Source organism: Crocodylus porosus, unplaced genomic scaffold, assembly GCF_001723895.1.
Source record: "Crocodylus porosus isolate Cpor-Errol unplaced genomic scaffold, CroPor_comp1, whole genome shotgun sequence".
Lineage (NCBI taxonomy): Eukaryota > Metazoa > Chordata > Crocodylia > Crocodylidae > Crocodylus > Crocodylus porosus.
Genome location: NW_017728929.1, coordinates 3,702,662 through 3,726,714, shown reverse-complemented (window position 1 = coordinate 3,726,714; position 24,053 = coordinate 3,702,662). Strand labels below are relative to the sequence as shown.

The window sequence follows — 24,053 nt, the reverse complement described above, 5'->3', positions numbered from 1 at the left end:
ACTCACTCAGCAAAAACTTCAGAAGTTGTGTTTACAAAACATCCGTGGAAGTCTTTGGGAACGATTTAAAAAAATAGAACAACATAACAGATGTGGCTAATCTTTTTCAACCAAGTGTCTGGTTTACAAAACCCCACCCTTGGGTAGGACTTAGGGGTATTTCTCAACATATTTGTGTTTGGCAGAAACATGGAATGACTGTCTTTACTGGCTCTTGCTAAAAGAGTATATAACGATAAAAAGGATCTCAGTTTGACTTCAGGAAGCCAGTGTGTCTCAATAGATGTGCTACTGCTGTGTGGTACTAGAGAAGGATTGCAATTGACTTCTTGGAAATTCATTTAGTATGCATTCATCTGGTATGTATTTTTGTCTTGACAGCTTCACAAGTGCAGACTTGCGAACCTTGGTTGGGCAAAGAAGAACTAAGAAAACGTGGGTCAGTCAGAATTGGAAAGGGGATCAACTTGAAGGGGTCTCAGTCAAGACTGACAGGCCTATATATGAGTTTTCCTTAAAGAAGAACAGTGAGCAGAAAGATTGTCATAAAGCACATTTGGGTAGAATGGTTGGAAAGCACTTAACACTTCGGGTAACTTTTACACAAGTTTGTACAGTTAATAGAGTGTTTTCTAAGACTGCTTCTTGGAAAGCAAGGCCAGAAAAAAACCCCAAAACAAAAAAACTTTCTCTGAAATGCACAGAGAATATGCACGTTACCTTAAAAACTGGGTGCCTAGAGAAATAAAGATGCAATGTACCTAATAAACTCTGAAGGAACTTGAACATACAATTATATACTTCTGTATCAATGACTAAACCAAAAAATTAGGTACTATAAACCTGCAAATACAGGCTAGTTTTTCCACTGGCTCATATCTTGTATAACAATTTACAGATTTGCAGAATATTTTGGGAGAGGCTACACAAGGCACAAATGAGCAAAGAAATAGGGATCAACACTTAGTTCTTGGCCTTATGTATGTACCTTTATTTTCTTAACACTTCCCTCTGGTGCTACCAGTGTATTAGATCCATTTGTGGAAGGAATAATGGGAATGCCAGTGTTGGCAAATAATCTGTAGTTTTCTGGAATTTTAATGAATTCTGTTTACGCTTAGCAGGGTTAGAAAAATGGGGATTTACATGCTGGTACATTAGTCTTTGACTTACTGTTGTTGGCACCACAAGTGGTAGCAGTTTTTGGAAAGTGTGTGCATTTGGAGGGGTAGAGGAGTGTCAGAGGTTATTGTAGAAACCCCTCTAGTGAGCAAGGCCACAGACAATGGATTGTGAACACCTCTTAACAGGCTGGAGGAAAAGGAAGATGCTTCACTCATGTGTAAGGTCTTTGTCTTTAACCACTCCCATACAGTTTTAAAGCCTATCTAACTGCATTCATAGGGTTGTTAGGCAAATTAGGATCAGAGCTGCCATACATGTTCCCTTGTTTGTTTGTTTTGGGTTTTTTGTCTGTCTTTTTTTCTGTGCCAAATATGCTTTGATTTTTGTTTCAGGGTTGTGGCACTGGTCATGCAGAAGACTGGCTGGGGCACAATCCTTTAACAGAGACGATAGCTAGCTCTGGACCTTCAGGGAAGGGAAGCAGCAGGGAAGCAATAGTTAGAGCACTTGTCACAGGTGGCTGGAGTTACAGTGCTCCCCTCCAACCGGTACTGAGAGAAACCTGGGCGAGTGCAGGCCCACCCATAGAGTTTGCCAAGAGACTTGAGGAGGACTTGTTTGTTACCAGATGGAATGAGAACTTTACTGTGGCATGCTTTAGCTTGGGCAGTAGATACTATAGTTAGCACATCAATATTTAGCATGTTCTTTTGTTTAAAGAAATAGGGAGAGCCCTGTATAAGGCTCATCAACATTGATATCCCTTTAAATGACTGCAGCTAACTCAGGACAAGGTAAGGGGTTATTAATTCAGAAGAGGAGATCCATCATAGGGAAACTGCAGACACATTATTGGCAATGTGAGAACATGGTTGGGCAGAGAACCACTTGAATACTCCCCAGGTGCCCTGCAGAATTCTGGAGCATGCTTGCTGTTAACATCTGCATTTGGGATTGCTTGCAGGAATGGCAGTGGCTTTCTTCTTTCTAATGTCACCTGCATCACATGGCTACTGCTAAATTTATTTTTACAGTTCTCTAGCTTCTGCCATGTGCATCCATTAGCCTAGAAGTGTAGGGAAATGGTGATGATGGAATCTGTTGGAGTAGCCTGGCTGAGCTGGACATCTCGCAGTATGTTTTAGCCAGAACAATGGGAGAGCTCTTGTGTGGTTGTCCTTCCTAGTCCAGCTTTAATGAAAACTGGATCTAGTCTGTAGGTGTCATTGTAGCTCTTAGTGTCGTCTGTGTTCTGAAGCACTGTACAGGGCAAGGGTTAGGTTCTGTCATTCTCAATAGCTTTTATTCCACAAGTAATCTCATTAGTTCCAATAGGATTGGGAGGAGGTAGTACTCAACATTATTAAGGATGACAGAAGTGTACCTTGAGGTTTTCATTGCAATGCATTTTACTGTGCTGTGTATGCGGAAGTAGCCCAGAATTACTAATGAGATCTGTGGTCCTCATGTCCAGCACACTATTGGAGAGAAGTGTGGTTCAAGATGCCAAGAACTATTACTTGGTCTTTCTGCAAATCGGCACAGGAATTTTTTTTTTTTTTTAAATTTCTATCTGGACATCCAGCAGAATTGGGGAGAAGGAAGTATAGTTTAAAGACTTGTGTGAAGGATGGCAATTTCTGTTGTAATAGCTAATATTACCATGAAAATTAGCTCCAGTGATAAAAATGAAATATTAAATTTATTAGTCTCACTGAAACTTGCTGGACTGCATACAATTAAACCTACATCTATCAAGCCATTTCACAGGAGCCATTAAGAGCATAATAAGTGCATCTTAAAATGTTAGCATGGACAAATGTGTGCTGTCATAAAGCATAGAGACGAGCTGTTTAAAGTTTAGTTGGAAAACTGCTTAATCTCTAACATGTTTTGTTCCTTTTTTGGCCTACGGAAAGGCCGTTCATTATTTCAAAATGTCTTGGCCCCTTTCCATCTGTGAGACCTCATTTATTCTTTTGAAACTTTGTAGGCTTCACAAGCTCAGCATCTGCAATATCGCAGACAATGAATTACTGTGGCTAGAAATCTTGGGAATTAAAAAAACCCTCCTCCGTAGGAGCACAGCCTTCTTACAGAACTGGGACTTGTTCTGAGGAAGCGCAGTTGGCAAAAAAATTTTTTTTTTCAAAGATAACTGCTTTTTCCTTTTTCTAAAAAATGAACAAGGGAGTACTGATACTGGGGGCTCGCTCTTTAAATAAATGGAATCTTTCTCTCCTCTCTTGGCAACGGCAGGAGTATTCTTGTGCTGTATGACAAGGCTCTCCTCGCTAGTGCTATATTTATCTTGTAGCTGTACACACATTTGCAAGAGGTTGTTCAGTAAGAGGAAGGCAGTGAGCCAATGCAGTTTAAAGAAAGTTTGTTTCAGCATAGTCTAACTTTTGGGTTGGCTTAAAGACAAAGCTACATACTTTTGGAAAACCAGGGAGTGTAATTACTGATATGAAAAAAATATTCCCTGAGTTGTCTGTGGAAAGACCAGGGCTTTGTCAAAGAAGAAAAGCTCTAAAATGGAGTTCAATAGGTGCACAAGTGCACGCATAGAAGAGGCTTGGAGAAGACAAGAGGCCGGGGAGGATGCTACTCCTGATTCTGGCAGTAGAGTTGTCAGTGAAGAGCTGGATCTGGTACAAATGTATCTTACCTGTTTACCTGACAGATACATGAAAGCAAAATTCAGCCTGACTGCGTATCTGGCATGCTGGTTGGTTCTGAAACTCTGCAAGGTAAGAAATTCTAGTATTAATGTATTGGGATTATTAATAGACTTTTGTATATGCTGAGATGGCAAAGTGAGAAAAGCCTCACAGCTGTGCAACCTGCTAGTCTTTTAAAGGATAGTTCTATGCTGCATGGTCATCTTCAGTGGCATCTTAATAAAAGGGACATGCATATATTTACTAGTTATTGAAAGAGGTGTCTGCAAGAAATTCATACTGTTTAAAACTGAACAGCATCTAGGGAATACTATTGGAGCATCTAATGAATAACTGCTACCACCTTTCCTATGTACTCCATCACACACATGGAAGGACACAGAGGAACTATATATTAAAGCTTGTCTTGGGCGTAAGAAAAGAAAGCACATTGTATACCTCTCAGGAATGTATGGTAGCTCTCTTTATGCTGTCACATTTACCAGATGAACTTAATAGCTGAGAGATGCCTCCTTCAATTTTAACGATAAAGTTGTGTACTTTTGAGCTTCAGCATTTTTTACCATTAGTTTATTTCTATTTTGTGCTTGGTAAGTAGCACAAGCATAACTGAAATGAATGAAATCTCCGTTAAATAGCATATCATCAAGTGGAAGGCAGTATGTTTTTGATCAATGTATAGAGCCTGCTAATAAATTATGGTATGTCCCACTCACCTTCTAGAACATTGGGAGCCAAGCTTTTTTGGCCATCATGCCACAAATTAGCCCTGCACCCTCCCCAGGTGCTACTCTGATCCCCTTCCCCTTCATGATCTGCTGCTCAGTTTTCTGCTTCCCTCTCTGTGCTCCCTGCCTGATTTGCTGTTTTGCTTTCTTCTTCCTGCCCTATCTGTCACTGTGCTGCCTGCCCTCCCTGATCTGCCATGGGCCATACACAGAGGCTGCCCATGCCACTTGTGGCATGTATGTCATAGGTTGGCTACCCCTGTTATAGAAGCTTGCTTTAAAATTTAGGCCTGATATATCACTTATGCAGGATTGCATATTGCCTAAATTTAAAGACAGGGAATTTGTGATTAGGGTCAGAAATAATAGCTGTATAACTCCCACACCTCAATTTCTTCAACTGCTATGTATCCCTATGATTCTGTGTTGCATGTTATTTTATTTGTCCTTATGTCACAAAAGTACACTCTGTCTTCAACAGTCAAAGAGATTATAGAGGGTTTTTTTTGTTTTTTTTTTGTGTGTGAGTGGTGTTTGTGTATTCCCACCTTCTATCTCCATTATCTCTTTCTGGTTCTGCATGCCTTCCTCTTGTATGCCTTCTGGAAGATTGTCGTGTGAACTCTCAAAAAGAAAAATTATCCTAAAAATAAAAAATTCTAAAAGTCACAAAAATTTTTGTCTGAGGCATGTGCTATATGCAGGGCACATGATGATGTGGTGGGTAGGAATACAGGGCTTCAAGACAAAGTGCCCCAGAAACAGCAATCCCTTATGTAAAGAGACTGCCTATCACTAGGTTTTATTGGTACAGCATTGTCAATTAAGGATGTAGTTTGAACATTGCTTGGAAGCATAGGGCTGTATGAAACACCATCGTTTCATGTTGATGTCCGTTTTGCCGTTTTGAAGGGACAGTGTTTCATTTTGTCGTTTTGCTTCATAGTGCTGTTCCGTTTCATTTTGTCAAAACTGTTTCACTGTTTCAACCATTACGACATTTTGCCCATAGGCTATAATTGGGAATCAGGGTTTGTCATTTCTTGCCTGATTCAGATGAAAATTGCAGGGATGGTAGCCCCTTCTGAGGGCATGAAACCTGCCAAGTTTCAAGGGGATAGGCAGAGAGGTTTCTCAAACTGCAAAAAGCAGAACTCAAGACACATGCTGGCAGCAGCAGGCTCTTGTCATCTGGTGCACGGATCCAGGGGCCTGCACCCCCGGGAGGGCCGCAGTACTGTGCTGGACTCCTCCTGGGGGTGCAGCTCCTGGATCTGTGCCGGATGACAGGAGGCTGCGGCTGCCACATGGGAGCAGCACTGGGCACAACCTGCACCCAGTGCCAGGGAAAACTAATGCTGCCACTGGGCAGCCTGGTGGCAGGATGCAGGGGAGAGCCAGGGCTGCACTTCAATCCCTAGCCCTATGGAGCTCAGCCCGGTGGTGGGAGGTGGAGCACAGCCCTGGCTCTTCCCTGCCTCCCGCCAGGGCTGCTTCAAAACTTGAAATGTTTCAAGTGCCCTCATTTTGTTTCAAAGTGGTTTTGAAGCTTTTAGTTTCATTTTGACTTCACTGTTTTGAGCTCGAAATGCTTCAGAATGAAATGCTCACACAGCCCTAATAACTCTGCCACCATGAGCCCTAGGATAGATGCAGTTCTATCAGTATGGAAGCATCCAGCTCCACTTGGGTCTAGCCCCCACGTGGGACCATGTGGATGGAGAAGTGACGCTGTGATTCTGCCTTCTTCCTGGTCCCCTCCTTCAGAGTCAGTTTTAAGCCTGGAGAAAGTTGATGAGGGTGGAAGTGTCCTTTTCTCCATCTGTAACCAGTTACCTAAAGCACAGGAAGACTCTAAACATTTAGAGGTTCTCAGTTAGGATTAGATGTCCAGTAATACACTTCTTTTTTTTTTTTTTTTACCTAAAAATCATTTTCTGTTTACCACAACATCAGGTTTGTATCTCTTGTTTTCATGTATATCCCCTTGTCAAGTTCTCATGCTGTAGTCTAGAGAGCTCCTGTTGCATTAGGAGAGAACTAAAATGCAAAATTTCTTTACTGTTTTACATCTAAGCATTTACTTTTATTTGCTCTATGGATCTTAGACCATTTCCTATCCTGTTCACAATTAGATATCTAACCTTGATATTTGATTCTGATATACCTCAGGTGCGTTTCTGGGAGAACATGGTGTTAGGGGGAGCTTAAATGATGTCTGCCTTGAAGTGCATTTTTTAATCGGGTTTAAACTACCTCTTACTACCCAAAACAATGTTCTACTGGTGGTAGAGGCAGGAAAATTTCCTGTGATTGTGACAAAGAACTTTTGGTCTATACTATCTTTGCGTGTTGCTGTTCACTTTCTGGGGATGGAGAACATTTTGTCTCCGGGATCCTCCTAGTGCCATGCAGGCATGATGAACGTTGTTTGGGAAAAATCTTGCAACATTACAAGCAAAAGGGAACAATTGTATTTTGACCCTCTGGATTAAAATCTGTGGGGAACACAGCATAGGGGACACAATGGTGGGAGTCTGCTGCAGACCCCCTACCCAGGATCAAGACCTTGACCAGGAGTTTGCCAGGGAATTGGCTGAGGCCCCATGTTCCCGGTGCATGGTTGTCATGGGAGCCTTCAACTACCCAGACATCTCGTGGGAAGACTGCTTGGCCAAATCCAAGTGGTTGCAAAGCTTTCTCTCATGCGTGGACAAGCTCTATCTGACCCAGGAAGTCTACGGGCTGATGAGTGCTAAAGCGCTGTTCGACCTGGTACTGGCAATGGGGGATGACCTAATTAACAACCTAATGATCAAAGGGAAGCTGGGTAATAGTGACCACAAGCTGATCACTTTCACCATCCGCCGTAAAGCTGGCAAGTCAGTCAGCGGTACAGACGTCCTTGACTTCAGGAAAGCTGATTTCGACAAGCTCAGGAGGCTTGTCAGTGAGACCCCAAAGGGCCACCACCCAAAGGGGAGGGGAGTTCAGGACAAGTGGTTGATCCTCAAGGGAGTAATCCTGGATGCACAAGCAAAGTCCATCCCATCTTGAAGGGAAGGCGGCAAAAGGGCACAGCAGCCCCCTTGGCTCTCCAGGGAACTAACGGACCTCTTGGGTCTAAAAAGAAAGATGGAAGACCGGATCCACTGCCAAGGAGGAATACTCTGCTCTGGTCCAGACCTGCAGGGAGTGAACCAGGAAAGCCAAGGCTGCGACTGAACTCCAACTGGCTACTAGTATCAAGGACAAGAAAAAGTCCTTTTTTAGACATGTGGGGAGCTGGAGGAAACGCAAGGGCAACATTGGACCCCTGCTAAACCAGATGGGACAGCTGACACCCAGGAAAAAGCAACTTGCTAAATGGGTAATTTGCGTCAGTTTTTCACCAGTCCCATGGGATGCCCCTGCTCATTACGGGGCAGGGAGGCCCAGGTGAGGGAGATTCCTTATCCCCCATCAATGCTGACCTCGTAAAGGAACACCTTGAGGTCGGCTGACCTCAAGTCAGCCGGCCCTGACAGTCTACACCCCAGGTTACTTGAGGAGCAGGCAAGCATTATAGCTCAGCTCCTGGCATGGTTCTTCGAGAACTCCTGGTACTCTGGTGAAGTGCCCAATGACTGGAAGAAGGCCAATGTGGTGCCTATCTTCAAGAAAGGGAGGAAAGTGGATCCAGCAAACTACAGGCCCATCAGCCTGACCTGTACTCTGGGGAAAGTCTTGGAAAAGATTAATAAAGAGGCCATTCTTAACAGACTGGCTGATGGCAACATCCTGAGGGACAGCCAGCACAGGTTTGTTGTGGGTAGGTCTTGCTTGACCAATCTTATTTCCTTTTTATTACCAGGTGACCTGTCACCTGGACAAGAGGGAAGAGATTGATGTCATGTATCTTGACTTTTAAAAAGCCTTCGATCTGGTATCCCATGATCACCTCTTGGCAAAACTAGCTAACTGCGGCCTCGACCTCACCACTATCCATTGGCTGGGGAATTGGCTCCTCAGTAGGACCCAGAGGATGGTGGTGGATAGAAGTCAATCACTGTGGTGCACTGTGACCAGTGGGGTCCCTCAAGGCTCTGTCTTAGGGCCTATACTGTTTACATCTTCATTAATGATGTAGACATTGGTGTCAAAAGCGGACTGGCCAAGTTCAACAATGACACCAAATTCTGGGGTAAAGCCTCCACACCTGAGGACAGGAGGGTGATCCAGGCAGACCTTGACAGGTTCAAAAAATGGGCAGATAAGAACCTGATGGTATTCAATACTGAAAAATGCAAGGTTCTCCACCTTTGGGAGGAAAAACCTGCAGCATGCTTATAGGCTCGGCAGTGCTACGCTGGCTAGCACTGTGGATGAAAGGGACTTGGGGGGTCATGATTGACCACAAGATGAACATGAGCCTTCAGTGTGAAGCTGCAGCTAGTAAAGTGAGCAAAATGCTGGCTTGCATCCATAGATGCTTCTCCAGCAAATCCTGGGACATCATTCTCCCGCTGTACTCCATCCAGTTTTGGGCTTCACAATTCAAAAAGGATGTGGAAAAGTTTGAGAGAGTCCAGAGAAGAGCCACGTGCATGATCAGAGGTCAGGAAAACAGACCTTACAATGACAGGCTGAGAGCCATGGGACTCTTCAGCCTGGAAAAGCACAGGCTCAGGTGTGATCTGATGGCCACCTGTAAGTTCATCTGGGGTGCTCACCAGGATCTGGGGGAACATCTGTTCACCAGAGCGCCCCAAGGGATGACAAGGTCGAATGGTCACAAACTCCTTCAGGACCGTTTCAGGATGGGCCTAAGGAAGAATTTCTTTACTGTCTGAGCCCCCAAGGTTTGGAATAGACTGCCGCCGGAGGTGGTTCAAACACCTACTTTGAACATCTTCAAGAGACATTTGGATGCTTATCTTGCTGGGATCCTATAATCCCTGCTGACTTCCTGCCCCTGGGGCAGGGAGCTGGACTTGATGATCTTCTGAGGTCCCTTCCAGCCCTAATGTCTATGAAATCTGTGAAAGGGTGAGGAGGGTAGCATTCAAGATACTAATGTCCACACCATAGAAAAGCAAACCCTTGCCCTATACTATATGCATAGGGACCTCCCAAATACACAGCGGAAGTGGGGTGCATATCATCTCCTTTAATTTTTCACGTTCCCCCGTGTGCCTCTCCATTTGCTGATTTGGTGGAAGGGCCATGCTTGCAGCTCACTCCTGATCAGCGGGGAGTTAACTGTACTAGGACACTCCAAGCAGAACTACCACCCTATTGATTGAGGTTATGGACAAAAATGTCAAGCCAAGAGCCAGAAAACAGGAGGCTGCAGCTCATATCTGTACTTCCTTAAAAGATATTAAGGAATCTTCCTTGATAAACTAGGTCTTTTGCTTCTGTAATACACAATTTTAACTGACCCTTTTATCTGTCAAAATGGACCCATTAGTAATGAAGGGTGTTCACACACAAATTTCCAACATTTACCAGTTCTTAATTGTTACTGGAGCTACATCAGATTTGCACTCTTTTTGAGAAGATTGCACACATCCTGTGCAGCATGCTTCAGCACCGGGGCAAGGGCTAGCCATAGAGATGCTCTAGTTGGCTACCAGAGCATCTCTGTGGGGGACCAAGCCTCTGGCTGCCTTGGAGCATGGTCATTCCTTTCCCCACTTTTTTTGCCTGTGTTTTTGACCCCTGGATTTCCAGGCATCGTCTTTTTGTTTTGTTTTTTCTCCTCATGCTGCAAATTTGCGGTTTTGCTTATAAAGCAAAGACATATCTGAGAATTTTGGTCAGATTTTGGCCAATGTAGCCTGTCTAGGAGCATGACTTTTTGTCTTACAAATATTCTTAAAATTCAGTAATTCTCAAACTTTCCCATGAGTTGGTGAGATTCTCCACACTGTTGTGTTATAGAGTTTTGTTTTGTTTGGATAAACATCCCAGAGTGGTTTTTAAATATTATCTGAGGCATTTAAACCTCATGGGTCTATAACCCAGGGTTAGAAATCTCATTGGAGCTGCTCTCTGGAAAGATCTTACATTTGGATGGTGCTTCAGTTAGAAAATTAGGATTGGAAGGGACCTCAGGAGGCCATCTAGTCCAACCCCCTGCTCAAAGCAGGACCATCCCCAACTAGATCATTCCAGCCAGGGCTTTATTTAGCTGGGCCTTAAAAATCTCCAAGGATGGACACTCCACCACCTCTCTGGGTAATCTGTTCTAGTTCATCACCCTTCTAGTAAACAAGTTTTTTGCTAATATCCAACCTAAACCTCCCTTGCTGCAGTTTGAGACCATTGTTCTTTGGTTTCTCATCTGTCCCTAGGGAGAACAATTACACTGGTGGAAAATGCAGGTGTTTTGATTTCACAGTAACAGAGTGTGAGTATTAGTCTGTAACAATGTCTTGTGCAAACTTTTGAGAGCACATCTCCATCTGTCTCCCACTTCCTACATAGGCTCTCTTATTCTCTAATAATCCTTCTCATAATAAACAAGCCCCCTCAGCCTTGCTTCCTGAACTGCTATCCTGTCCCATGGCCAGGGGCAGTTGTATTACAGGAAGGTCATAAATTTCATAGATATTAGGTCTGGAAGGGACCTCACAAGATAATTGGGTTCGGCCCTCTATCCAAGGGACAGGAAGCCAGCTGGGGTCATATGATCCCAGCAAGATGGGCATCCAAGTGTTTTTTAAAGGTGTCCAGAGGAGGTGCTTGCACCACTTCTGGGGGAGTCTATTCCAGACTCTGGGGACTTGGGCAGTAAAAACATTTTTCCTTATGTTCAGCCTAAAATGACCTTCCAGGAGTTTGTGGCTGTTGGATCTTGTCTTCCTTTGGGGTCCCCTGGTCAACAGATGTTTCATACCATGTAGGGTCGGAAGGGACCTGAGCAGATCGAGTCCGACCCCCTGCCATGGCAGGAAAGAGTACTGGGGTCAAATGGTGTACAGCAAGGTGTACATCTAGCCTCCTCTTAAAGACCCCCAGGGTAGGAGCCAGCACCACTTCTCTTGTTGTCCTAGTTGCTGAGGCACACTCCTTATGTACTTATAGACTGCCACCAAGTCATCCCTGAATCTTCACTTTTCCAGACTGAAGAGTCCCGTTGCTCTCAGCCTCTCCTCGTAAGGCCTACTTTCATGTCTTTTAATCACGTGCATGGTTCTCCTCTGGACCTTTCTCAAGCTTCTCCACATCTTTTCTAAAGTGCGGCGCCCAGAACTGGATGCAGTATTCCTGCTGTGGCCTCACCAAGGCTGTGTAAAGTGGGAGGATGACTTCCTGGGTCTTGCTTGGGATGCATCCATAGATGCAAGCCAGGGCTTTGTTTGCTTTGCTGGCTGTGGCATTGCATGTGGCTCATGTTCATCTTGTGGTCAGTCATGCCACTTAAGTCTCTTTCAGCAGTGCCAGTGAGTGTAGTACTGCCGAGACTATAAGTATGATGATATGGACTTCCCCCACCCCCCACATGGGGCGGAGGACCTTGCATTCATCTGTGATGATCATATTGATATTTTTAATAAAGTGCTTTACAAATAGGTTAAGAGAACATGCGGACACGCTTATTTAGATTTAAATATGCCTCATTTGATTTGATTTAACTTGATTTCATAGAAGCTTAAGATAAGTAAGTATAAAAGTATTTTTAAACTGAAACAAGTGCTGACATAATGAAGTTGGGCTGACTGAACTGATTTAGTTACTTTACAAGTTCTTGATGTAGACGCAAGTTAAGCTGTAAGAGGAAGGGAGTGAACTGTTCAAGAGGCTCCACTTAACTGAACCCACAAACTCATTTTCTTAACTCCACCCTCCATTTTAATAGAAAACCATTTTTATTTGGAAGAGTTCCATAACGTTCCAAATAACCATTGTTCAACTGTACAGTGGCGAGAGAAGTTCTCTGGTGTTAGAGATGCTTAGAATATGGTTACCCTATCCGCTGTCAGTGGGGTGCAAGGCAAAAACATGAGCTGAAAGCAAAGTAACTGGGCAGGCAGTTTATAAAACTATGTATCCTATGCATGCAGTACCACATTCAATAGACTTCAGCACTTGACAAAAAAAATCTTCCTATTGTGGCTGCAGTAGAATGAATTTAAGGTTATAAATTTAAATTCTTACAAAGGTTTTACCATAGCAAGTACTAGATGAAGATAGTGGCGCTTAAAGGACTAGTCTGAGATGTATGTAGGGCATTTGTACTTAGTTCCCAGATCTGCTGTAGACTAGCAGGTGTGATCTTAGACCTTGGCTTCCCATCTGATTTTTTCTTCTTCTCTACAGAAACAGAGTAGCTAAGTTGGTAAGCACCTCAGGGCGTTGAGGTATGGTGTCTAGTAGAATGAGGACCTGGTCTGGTTTAAATTTTTTAAGCAGTACCCCAATCAAAGTAAATGACACACTTTTTGTATTGGCCAACTGTAACAGCAAACACCTGGAAAGGAAAAGCCTTGGTTTCAAGTTCCTACTCCAAGGGCTAGTCTGAAATAAGCAGTGATTGGATAAAGTAATGAAATTATCCTTTGAGCATGGCAGCAGAGCACTAGGCCACAGTCAAATTAACTCATATGCTGTCTCTGTTCCAGTGAATATGTATAACACAGTAGCACAACATCAGTCAGAAGGGGATAGAGCTCTCTTACCCCGATTAGCCTATTACTATGCAGGTGGCTGGTGTGGATTTGTAAAGCATCAGACAGGAAGCAATTGAACCAGAGTGTTTCACAGTTTGGATGCCAGCTATAAATGTTGAGTCCCTATATAAAATGGAGGAGAAAGATGAAAGGGGGTGACTGGGCCTAAAACAAGGGTGATCTTTACTCCATCTTTGAGAGAGATAGAGTTCTTCGTTCAGGGGAGAGTTTCAAGTTGTGCACCCCAATTGGAAATAGACTACCGTTGGCCAATACTATACCCCAACTACAGTGCCTAAATACTAGGGAGAAATCCAGATAAGAGCCAACCCACCCTGCCCTCCATCAATGCATCTGGATCAGGCCAACTCTATTCTGCCCTGCCCCCCCATGCATCTAGATCAAGACCACTTTGCCCTCCCCGAACTTGCCCACACGTGCAGACTGCAGACAGCTCAGGGTCTGACTGTGATGCCCCCCATGGTTGGATAAGGCCCTGCTGTGCCAGCCCAGATGGGCTTGCCACTACTCATCTGGCCCATGGGTTAACAAGGTTGAGTATCACATGTTGTAAATGACTAATATTCCTGGGTTGATTCAGGGCCAATCCTCAGACGATCAGTCCTGGGCCTGTTAGTATCCTAAAATCCCATTCTAAAGGTGCTGTGGTGCCTACACAGGGGAGAGGCTTTGGATCCTAGTTCAAGAACTGGATGCCTAAAAGATGGGCATTGCAGTGCTCATCATATATGATCACATCCAGGAGGTGCAGTGTTGTGGTCATACCCCTGCTTCCAGAGGAGTGCCCAATTGGCAGCAGTAGCAGGCTTGAGTCCCTGCTCCCTATCCCTCCATTGGGTTTCCCCTGACAGGCAGGGGGTTCCAGCTGCAGGGAGTAGCAGGGTGGGGTACTGGGTAGGCTTGAGGGACCAGTGAGTGAAATCAGTGAATGATTTCCCCCCTCAATTTCCAGTGCCTGCTCCCAGGCTATGAGGCACACCCGGGGGAGGTGGGCAAGGAGCAGGAGTGTCTAGAAGTGGGGGATCATCCCCAGCTCTGGGCAGCTGCTCCCCATGGTGGAGGGAGCAGGGATTGCAACCTGCCACTGCAGTGTGTCCTGGTACTCCCTGTAGCTGGTCCTCACCACCACTGGCTGGAGAGAAGCAGGAGTGGCCCTGGGGCTTCCTTTGCCCTGTCAGCTAGAGACTTCAGCAGCTGGATTCCAGGTGCTCCTCCTCCCAGCCCACCCCCAGGATGTCCTGCAGGGTCCCTGAACAGGTGCTGGACAGGGGATCTGCCCTCCTGCTGTTGCTTTTCCCACCCAAGTCTTTATCTCATGCACCTGGCTGGAATAGGCCTGGGGTACCCCTACCACTGTGTCAGCTGGCAACAGGTGGGCCCCACTTTGCACCCAAAGGCAATCCCTAGGAAATCCCTGCTAAAAAAGTTGAGAGAGCAATGAGAGGCAAGGTGCCTGCACTGGAGGGATGGGGTACCAAGAACCAAGGCAGATTAAGACTTTTTGGGGCCCCGGGCAAGAAAAGGATTAGGAGTCTCTGTGGGAGATCTCTTCTGCACACAGGAGCTAGTTTATTTGGGTTTTTTGTTATTAAAATATACTTGGGGGTGTGTGTGGGTGGGTGTGTGTGTGTGTACACCCCCCCCCCGTCATAGACTTCCATTTCACCTTTGCTTTTCCAAACCACATTAATAAGCCCATATACCCATTACAATAACTGTACCCTCTCCACTGCTCTCATACACACCTACCCTCTGCCCTTCCCTAACACAAACACAGTCTCTTAGTCCTATAAAAGCTTTTTTTTTTTTTTTTTTTTTCCTGTTTTTTTTTTGCACTGGTCCTGGAAGCACTGCAATACCAGGTCAATGCATGGAGTGGATGGAGCTAGTCTTCAACAGGGGAAAGAACAACTTCCCCTCCTGGTTCTGTTGCTGTGGAGGTGTGTGACCCAGTTCTCTCTCACTCACTACTGAGTTATGGCAAGCAATATAAAGTACAAAAGAATACTTGTTTTCATATTTTCCAGGGTATTATATGCAGAAAAGTAATCTTATTATTTGTTTTATATTGTTCACCCTAACTGGCAGTAAGTGAGTAAGTGAGAACTAGGTCAAAATTGAAGAATAATTATTGTATACCTGGCAACACTGAGCCCAGGCACAGTGGGGAGGGGGGCAGGGAGATCCTGGGCCTTGGTCTCACTAGCCTGTGTGTTAATCTGCCTATGGCCAAGAGCAGGGTGTAGGGGAAAGTCCCACCTGGGTCAGGGATTCCAAATGGTCCTGGCAGCTTTTGCCCTGGTGTCACCTGTGAGCTGGTGGGGGAGATGGAGGTACAACCTCTACTGTGGCACTGGCATTGTGTCCTATATTCCCCCTTTCCAGATACCTGGGTCTGCCCATGAGCACATCCCTTCTTTGGCCTGTCTGGGTCAGTATGGAACTGAACCAGGATACTCATGCTTCCTCACTGGATGATTTTCCTTTCCAGGTTGGTGACTGCAGGCAGCAAAGGATTAATTATAGAGCAGTGTGGACCTGGGCAGTCCCTTCTCTGTGAAGCTCGAGACTTAATGCTGGGCTGGGGGTGGGAGTGAGGGTGGGGAAAGGGGTGTTTTGGGAGAATTTTTCTACATAAAACACTTGCATTTGTTGCCACACTTTACTCCATGATTTCCAGATGTTTGGGGTTTTTTTCATGTCCAATTTGTGACAACTCAAAGTGGGGGGGTGTCTTTGCCTTCTTCCCCCGCCCCCCTCACACTGGAACGCTGAGCTCCACTCTCCGAAAACCAGGCCCTGGAAGGTGCCTCAAGTTTGGCAGCTGAAATTTAAAGCCCTCAGTCCTTAGTCACTATTTTGGATAACATCTTTGAGGTTGTTTTATTTTTTAGGATAATAAAGTGTTATGAGTTAACAGCTTGGTTGGGTATGTTTATTACTTCCAGCCACTTGCATCTGCCTCTGCGATCGATCCTTGCAGGAAGACCAGCTCTGACCCTGTATGATCTGGCCTGTTTTAATTCATAACAAGATTTCCTGCACCCCCTTGGACCAGAAATTCTACAGCAGCTTTTCCTGCAGCATTCTAGTACTGATCAGAAAAGGCAGAGAGGCAAAGAAATTAAATTGAAAAATATTGGAAAGAAAATCAGAATTGACTGAAACCAACAGAAAGGCTTGGTTCCCTTTCTGGGCAAAGGTTCAGGCCAGTGTTTTTATGAGCAGTGTAAATCACTTAATGTGTGCCTAGGAGTTTGACATTCTTCCCTTTCTTTCTGCCTCTCTCTTCCCCCCTGCCTGTCCTCCAAGACATGGGGAGCTGATATATATATCCAGCATCTTTAATATTCAGGAAGCTATCTCTTGAGGCTTGCTTTCATCCACAATCATTGTGTTCAGAGAGCACAAGCAAATCAAAGGTGATGTTTTGTAACCGCTCTGTACCTCCTTTTTAACACCAAGGAAATGACTTGGCTGGAAAGCTAATAACATCCACTTTACACAGCCATGTTCCTGAATGCAAGCCACATTTTTAATTTTTGTTACAGTGTTTGTCCTTAGCATCTACTAGTGTGTGAGAGAACTAGATACAGCAGTGTGCTCAAGCAGTGGCTTCAGGCAAAGATATATGTATTTTTTTTATTTTGTTTGCACAATTAATTTGGGCCATTTCCAGCAATGAGCTCCATGCACGTGGATCTCTGTGTCCCTGGGACTTTGTACAACCAAAGAAGTCTGCTTGCCTGTGGACTTCATTGATCCTGCAGTATCTAGAGTAGAGCTGCGTGCCATCATGGCAGGGTTTAGCTGAGCAGGAGGGTTATACCACGGGCAGTAACTTCCATATCCAGTATGTAGCAAGCAGCTTCTCACTTCGGTGGTAGACCACCATGTGTGGCAAGACTCCAGAATGGGATTCCCTCCCTTACAGTGGGCGAGGCTTCTCCAGGCCCAGCCTGTAGAGAGCTAGGGTGAACCTCAGTGGATATGATGCAGGTTAGACCCAATCCCTGGGCTAGGAGGCTGTGATTGCCTTTGGTAGAGTTCTGAGCAACAAGGATAAGAGCACACTCGGAAGTGATGAGAAAATGTCTTTCTGCCCCTGCCCCAGTAGTCCAAGGGTGAGCCCCATGAGGAATGAAGGAGATGAGCTAGGGCTTTGGGTCTGGTAGACAAGTGGGGGAGGAGCTGAAGGGAGAAGGCTGATGCCCCAACTTTGATTCTTCTTTCCCCTTTGCAAACTGATGCTGGAGCTGGTGTCACCCTTTGCCTCTGAGAGTTGGCGCTGCTGCAGGAGGAATGGCTCGAGCTCTGTTCCTTAGCAGCCTGCTTCCTGACCCTTTTTCTGTCTCCCCAGCTTGTGTGTGTGGGCTGGGATGGAGGAGGAGAGCTTGAAATCGCAGAGTTGCTCTAGGTAGAAACCTTCTGAGTATCTTCAAACCTCTGCTCTACTTTTTCCTACCATTTCTCTTCACTTATTGCTCTTCCTCTTCCCGGCCTCTCCATGATCTTAGGTTTGAAGTGCAGTGGGAGGAGCTCCTGGCCCCACTTCTGCAGCAGACCAGAGCTGTGTTAAAGGAAAATAGCCTGAAAGAAGTCCTCTTGTGAGTCCTGAAGCCCTCAGCTCTGGCTCTTCCTCTCTCTGGGAGCTGAAACCAGCAGGGTTCAGAGCAGTGCACCTCTGAGCCTTGCTCCCCCGGCTGCTCTGCTTGGCAAGCTGGCTCAGCTGCAGAGGCAGGACAAAGGGGACATGCAGACTAGGCTTGTGTGAAATGGCTAGTATTTACTTTGGATTCAGATTTGGTCGATTCAGGGGACAGCGATTTTGATTTGGAGTTTCAAATTATTGTCCTAATTCAATTCAGCTGAATCCGAGTCTGAGATTCAGCAGCAGCCGAATCTCCGAATCATCCAAGCCAGGCCCATCTCCCACCCTTCTCCCAGCCCGGCAATGGCTAATAATAATAATAAAAAAGCCCCAGCTCACCGGGTGCAGCTGGGTGGGGGGTGATCCCTGCTGCCCTCCACTGCCCCACATTGTGTGGGAGGCTCTGCAGAAGCTCCTTGCTCTCCCAGCTCCTGCCCCCCACGGGTGCCCTGCATGCCTCTGCTCTGGCCCTTTAAGAAACCCTCCGCAAAACCCCTGGACTTGCTGCTCCTGCCCGCAGGGGTGTGAGACCTGCTGCCCCCCACTGCCCTGCACCACATAGGGGGCTCTGCACAAACCCCCAAAACCCCACAGCTGCACCAGGAACAGAGTCCTGGGACTTTCCTCGGCTTTTTTTTTTTTTTCTTAAAGGGTCGGAGCTGGTCTGGGCAGGGCATCTGTGGGAGGGACTAGGGGGGAAGGGGGGGGCTGGCAGGAGTCCCCCCATGGTTCCCTCCCCCGGCCCCTAGTACTTATCAGCTCAGAGTCTGGCTGCTGCTCCCTGCTGCAGCCACTGGGGACTGCCCAAATCACCAAAGCTCTCTGAATCTTTGGAAAAGATTCAGAGAGCTTTGAATCCATTTGGACCTTTAAATTGGTCCCCTTATTCGATTTGGTGGCCAAATCTCTGAATCTGAATCGAGCTGAATTGAATCGACATCTGAAGTTTGCAGAGCCCTAAAGCAGACTTCCCTGGCATGTCTTGGCTGGCACAGATCCATTTACAAAGCCAGAATCAGAGGCCGATAACGTTGGATTTCAATGCTGGTTCCTGATCCTGGTAGTTTGAGTGCAAAAGCCGTTAAATCTTAGGGCTGTGTGAAATTTTGATGGGTATTTCATTTTGAAGCTGTTTTGATGCATTTCGGGCTGGATACAACAGCAAAATCGAAATGATACAAAAGGCTTTGAAACAGCTTCAAAACAAAACAAGGACAGTTAAAATGTTTCAAAGCTGGGCTTGCTTGCAGCTAAAGAGAAACTAAGGAGAAGGCAGGGGGGAAAGGACTGCTCTGGTATTGACTGTGTAGCTGGCCAGTGACTGTGATCCTTCCCTGAGGTCCCTTGCAGTCCCAGTGCTCTGGGGGAGGGACAGAAAAACAACATGGAAAGCTGAGATTTCTCTGTGCCTTGGGGTCAGCTTACTGAGCTGTGTCTTCCAGCAGCCCAGCAATATCAGCACCTATGCACCTATCTCCTTGAAAGCTAGCAGGCTTTATGGCCTCAGCAGGGGCTACCGTGCCTACTGTTTTCATCTCACTCTACCTTAACACACACACGACGTGAGTTTTGCTTGTTGGCACCTTGAGGTGCAGTTTCCCAGGAACTCCTGCACCTATCTCCTTGATACTTGACAGGCTTTGTGGTCTCAGCAGGGGCTACCATCCCTGCTGTTTTCATTCAAATCAAGAAATAAATGACAAAGTTATAGGCATTTTCATGATTCCCCATTATAGTCTATGGGTGAAACGTTGAAATGCATCAAAACAGTTTCAATGAAATGAAATGGAGTAGTGCTTTGAAACAGCGAAATGAAATGAAGCAGCGAATCAAAACAGAAGTTGAAACAAGATGGTGCTTTTTCGCACAGCCCTATTAAATATGCCCATTCCTTGTTATTTCCTTTTTTTAATAATTTTTCCAGTTAGGTCTGGGTGGTTTGAGGTAGAAAAAGAGCACTTTTGAAAGACAGGGCATTGTTAGTAGCAGGAGCTCAATATCTTAGAGAAAGCAATTGCCAGTGTTTACCAAATGACCCTAGAACAGTGGTTGGCAACATTTTTGGGCAGAGTGCCAAAAACACCCACAACCTTGACTTGTAAGATGTTGGCATGCCGGGGGGGATAGCAGGGGAGCCGTGAGGGGCCTGACACTTATTGTGGCAGTGCAGCTCTGGCCCCTTCCCCTCCATCCTCCCCAAGGCACATGTAGCAAGCAAAATGCCTCTGCAGGCCATGCTCTGGCACCTGTGCCTGCGGTTGCCTACCCCTGCTCTAGAGTCTCAGTGCTAACTCTACTCCGCCATTGCCCCCGATGTAGCATAGGGATTTTCAAAGTAATCTACTGAAGCATGAACATTTTTCAGTGGTTTGAAGAGTTTGGTGTTAAACAGAGTTTGGCCTAACCTTTGTTGTTGTATGGCAGTGATGGTTTCCTTTCACCCTGTAGCTTTTCTCCCTTCTACCTCCAGAAAGGAGTATTAAGCAATAAGCATAGATAGTACATAACCACCTTACATCAGGACATCTGCTAAGAGTAACCTGGTCTCCCATGTTAACGTTCCCATTCTTTACTGTGCTCTTTCAGTGATTCTTCAGATTGTTGAAAGAGAAACAAAGTAGATGTTCTAAAGCTAATTCTGAGACGGATCTAATACCATGTTGCCTAAGAAGATTCACTATTCTCTTATCTTGATGAAAAAGTGCAAATATGGCTGTGAAAGAACATGAACATTTTCAATCTCCTTTCTGCAGCAAGTGATTTAACAGACTAATGACCAGACCCACCACATGTTACTCCAGTTCAATGCTGGTGTCACTCCATTGAAGAACTGATGTAGAAATTAACTGTGGGATACTTAACTAAGTAGTTGCAAATTTTAAGTACCATACTGGTATATTTGGAAATGTCTACATCTGTTAATAAAGAATCACTGGGTTATGGAACAGAGTCAACTTTTGCCGTTAAATTTACTTTAATATTTGCAACATCCCTTTTTCTAATAGAATGGACTTGATGCACAATAACATAGTTTCAGACCCAAGGAACTGCAAGTTGTCCCTCTATTTTGAAGGTTGGCAGGTGTATATTTGGTATCTGAATCACTTATTCGCTTATAAATCTCAATTTTATTCTAGTGGAATCAGGGTGATTATTTGCTAAATAAATGCAGGGGATGTTGTTGCCTTTTTGATTATGCTAAGCTCACATAGCCCATCATTTTAACTACTGTATTTTCTTGCATGCAATACAGTCCCAAATAAACACATACCTTGTTTCTAGGAAGGCAGAATGAAGAGAGAAGATTCTTCCAGAGCTATGGCTGCATGGAGGAGGGACAGCACACTCATTCTCCATTGCCTGCTCAGGGAACAGCTACAGTTTTAACCCTCTCACAGTTGCTGTTCAGCCAAAAGCTACTGACAATTTCCTAGTGGCTGGAAAAGGGCTAAAATTGTAGCTGCTGCTGAAGACAGAATTGTACCCCTCCCTCCATGCAGCCAGCTTGTGGGGGGTGGGAAAGAATTGGCAACCATTTTACAGCATCTCCACTTTTTTCTATTCCAGCCAGAAAATCAGCCTCCCTATTTAAAATATGTACTCCAGTTTTGGAGAGCTAATTTTTTTGGGGAAAGTGCATGTGCTATATGAAGAAATATGGTAAACCAAGAGAAAATGGAAGGAGAAACCATCTTTGCAGGTCACCTTTAACTCAACATGTAAAGGTTGCAATACTGGGGATTAGCAGAACTGTTAGGACAGAGGAGCATAAATGGAAGAATTCCTTCTTCCATGTTTAAGGTACAGGACTCCAGTAAGACAGCACTGATTTTGTGTCCAGCTGTGCTAAAATCAACCTTGGTGCTGTAAATCTATGCTTCTATCACCGTCCAGAAGATCAGTCTTCCAAAGCTAGTTTGGTGCTAAACTCAATTTATTAAAGCATCTTGATCTGAAATAGTAGAATTGAACAATATTAAATGAGCCTTTCAGAAAAAAGGTGTGTGAAGGGGATGGGGGCAAACCCAACTGTTCAGAGGCATGTCCTGATTTCTATTTGGCTTCTCAATTTTTCCCCTCTTTTTACATAGTAAGACCTCTTACTCCTAGAAGGAAAGCTAAATGGTTTGCTACAGAATGTTAATTGTATAAGAGACCAACTCCAGTGCATTGCTCCATTTTATATTCTGTGCATTCTTTCACAGCTGAAGTACAGGAAAATGTCCTAGTATTTGGCAAAGAAATATTAAAATGTTTCCAAAGCAGACAGCTCTTTCCCCCCGCCCCACTTCTATGGAAAATTTAGGGGAAGGACATGCAGAAGGAACTAGCACTGTTTCTAAAAGCATTTCCTTGTCCATCCCCCCCTTTTAAAAATGTGCATGTTACTACCATGGTTTTTTTTAAGTCACAGTCCTACTTCTGTTTTGAAATCCAACCTTCCTGCATGAAAGAGGGGGGCAACAAGCACCCTTGTACAAATATTGGTTACTGTGCCAGTTCCTCAGTTTAGTTATATTCCTGAAGAATTTGAACAGTAAGAAATAGTAAAAAAATCTGACTAATATCTAGAAAGTGCATAAAAAGTGCCCATTGATGCTTAGAAAAATAAGGTCCTTCCTTCCTGAAAATTTAGCTGCATGCTATTAATAACTAACATCTTCCAGTCTGGTTCTTCTAAGTTGATAGAAATATTACTGGTGAGAGCAGAATTGAGATCCTCATTACTTAAGGAAAACATTAAAGATAAAATATATTCTATTTGCCAGTTCTCACAGGTTCAGTGTGAAAAACAAGATGTGATGAGGCTGTAGTTTACTGAAATGATGTGTGTAAAAAAACAAACGGTTATTTTCAAGGAAACAAATGTGCAGTCCTGGGGGATCTGGATAATACAAAGGAAGTTACTAGTGTGGTGCTGTTGTAAATTATGCATGCTTTCCTTCCCCTATCTTCCCTCCAAAATATCTGAATCCAACTTGTATAAATCAGTTTATAAAAAAAAAAAGAAGAAAGTGTAATGTTGCTACTATAAAAATGGTAAAAATTAGTAAAAGGAGGTAGTTTATGTCAGAAAAATGAGGGAAATTGGAACAAGAAGAAATGGATCCTGGAGAAGAGGGTAACTTTTGAAGACTGATTTTAATTCAAGCATCAGTAATTTTTTAAGTTTCCAGCAATAAACTAGTTTTCCTTCTAATGAATGGTCTTTATTTAGGAAGATGACAGTGTATAGAAAAATGAAGCTGAAACAGAACACAGTACTTCATTACTTCTAGGTGTGGACCAGATGAGTGGTGTGAGACCCGCTTGCAGGCCAGATCAGGCCCACAGACCCCCATTGCTGGATCCAGTGCATATGGTGCCTGCTCTGGCCAGTCTCGGTGGGGACCTGGAGGGAAGAAGCCTGGCATCATGGATGCTTGGCTAATGCCACAGGGAACAGCTTCTTCCCACAGTGCTGCTGGGACTCCAGCACCGCTGCTTTTGCTCTTGTGCTTGGCAACCAGGCGGGCACTAGAGACTCAGTAGCACTATGGCTTGTTTCTGTGGCACAAGTCAAACAGTCAGGTGAGAGCCATAGTGCTGGAGCTCCAGCAGCACCCTGGGAAGAAGTCTATCGCGGGCACTCGGCTCCTGCCATGGTAACAAGGTATAGTACAAGGCTTGTTCCTGCAGAAGTCATTGCATCTGGGCATTTAACAGCCACTGTGGGAAAATTCCCCATCCCAGCCAGGAGCAGGGCAAAGTTTTCAGGCCAGATGACCCAGCCCATGGGCTACATGTTTGATGCCCCTGGTCTAGTTCAATCTCCTATGCAAGTTTCAATCATTCCCATTTAAAAAATTTCACACGGATGTTCATCTGACCTGCTCTTAAACTTCCAGTGACAGAGATTGCACAATTTCTTTGTAATCTGTTCCAGTGCTTAACCACCCTCAAGGGTTATAGATTTAATATACAGTTTTCCCTCTCTTTATGCTTTACATGTGTTCCTGGAAAACAGCTCATAACTTGAATTCGCATAAAGGGAGCCCACTTTACAATGTAACAACTAGGGATACGTTCCAAGACCACGACTGTACGGACCCCCAGACCCATTTCTACCACTTTTACAAGATGATTTTGGTACTCACCAACAGCAGAAGTACACACAAGCACAGGGTGGGAGTGAATGTTACCATAA

General features: G+C 44.8%; 1 protein-coding gene across 1 annotated transcript in view; it reads left to right on the top strand.

The window, feature by feature from the left end:
• Positions 1 to 3,477: 3,477 nt before the first annotated feature.
• The window catches only part of ARHGEF4 (Rho guanine nucleotide exchange factor 4), a 397,910-nt gene continuing 377,334 nt past the window's right edge, over positions 3,478 to 24,053 (top strand). The window contains exon 1 of the mRNA XM_019542928.1: positions 3,478 to 3,878. Within this exon, the coding sequence (XP_019398473.1) occupies positions 3,663 to 3,878 (216 nt within the window). The 5' untranslated portion in view covers positions 3,478 to 3,662. The remainder of the gene's footprint in view (positions 3,879 to 24,053) is intronic.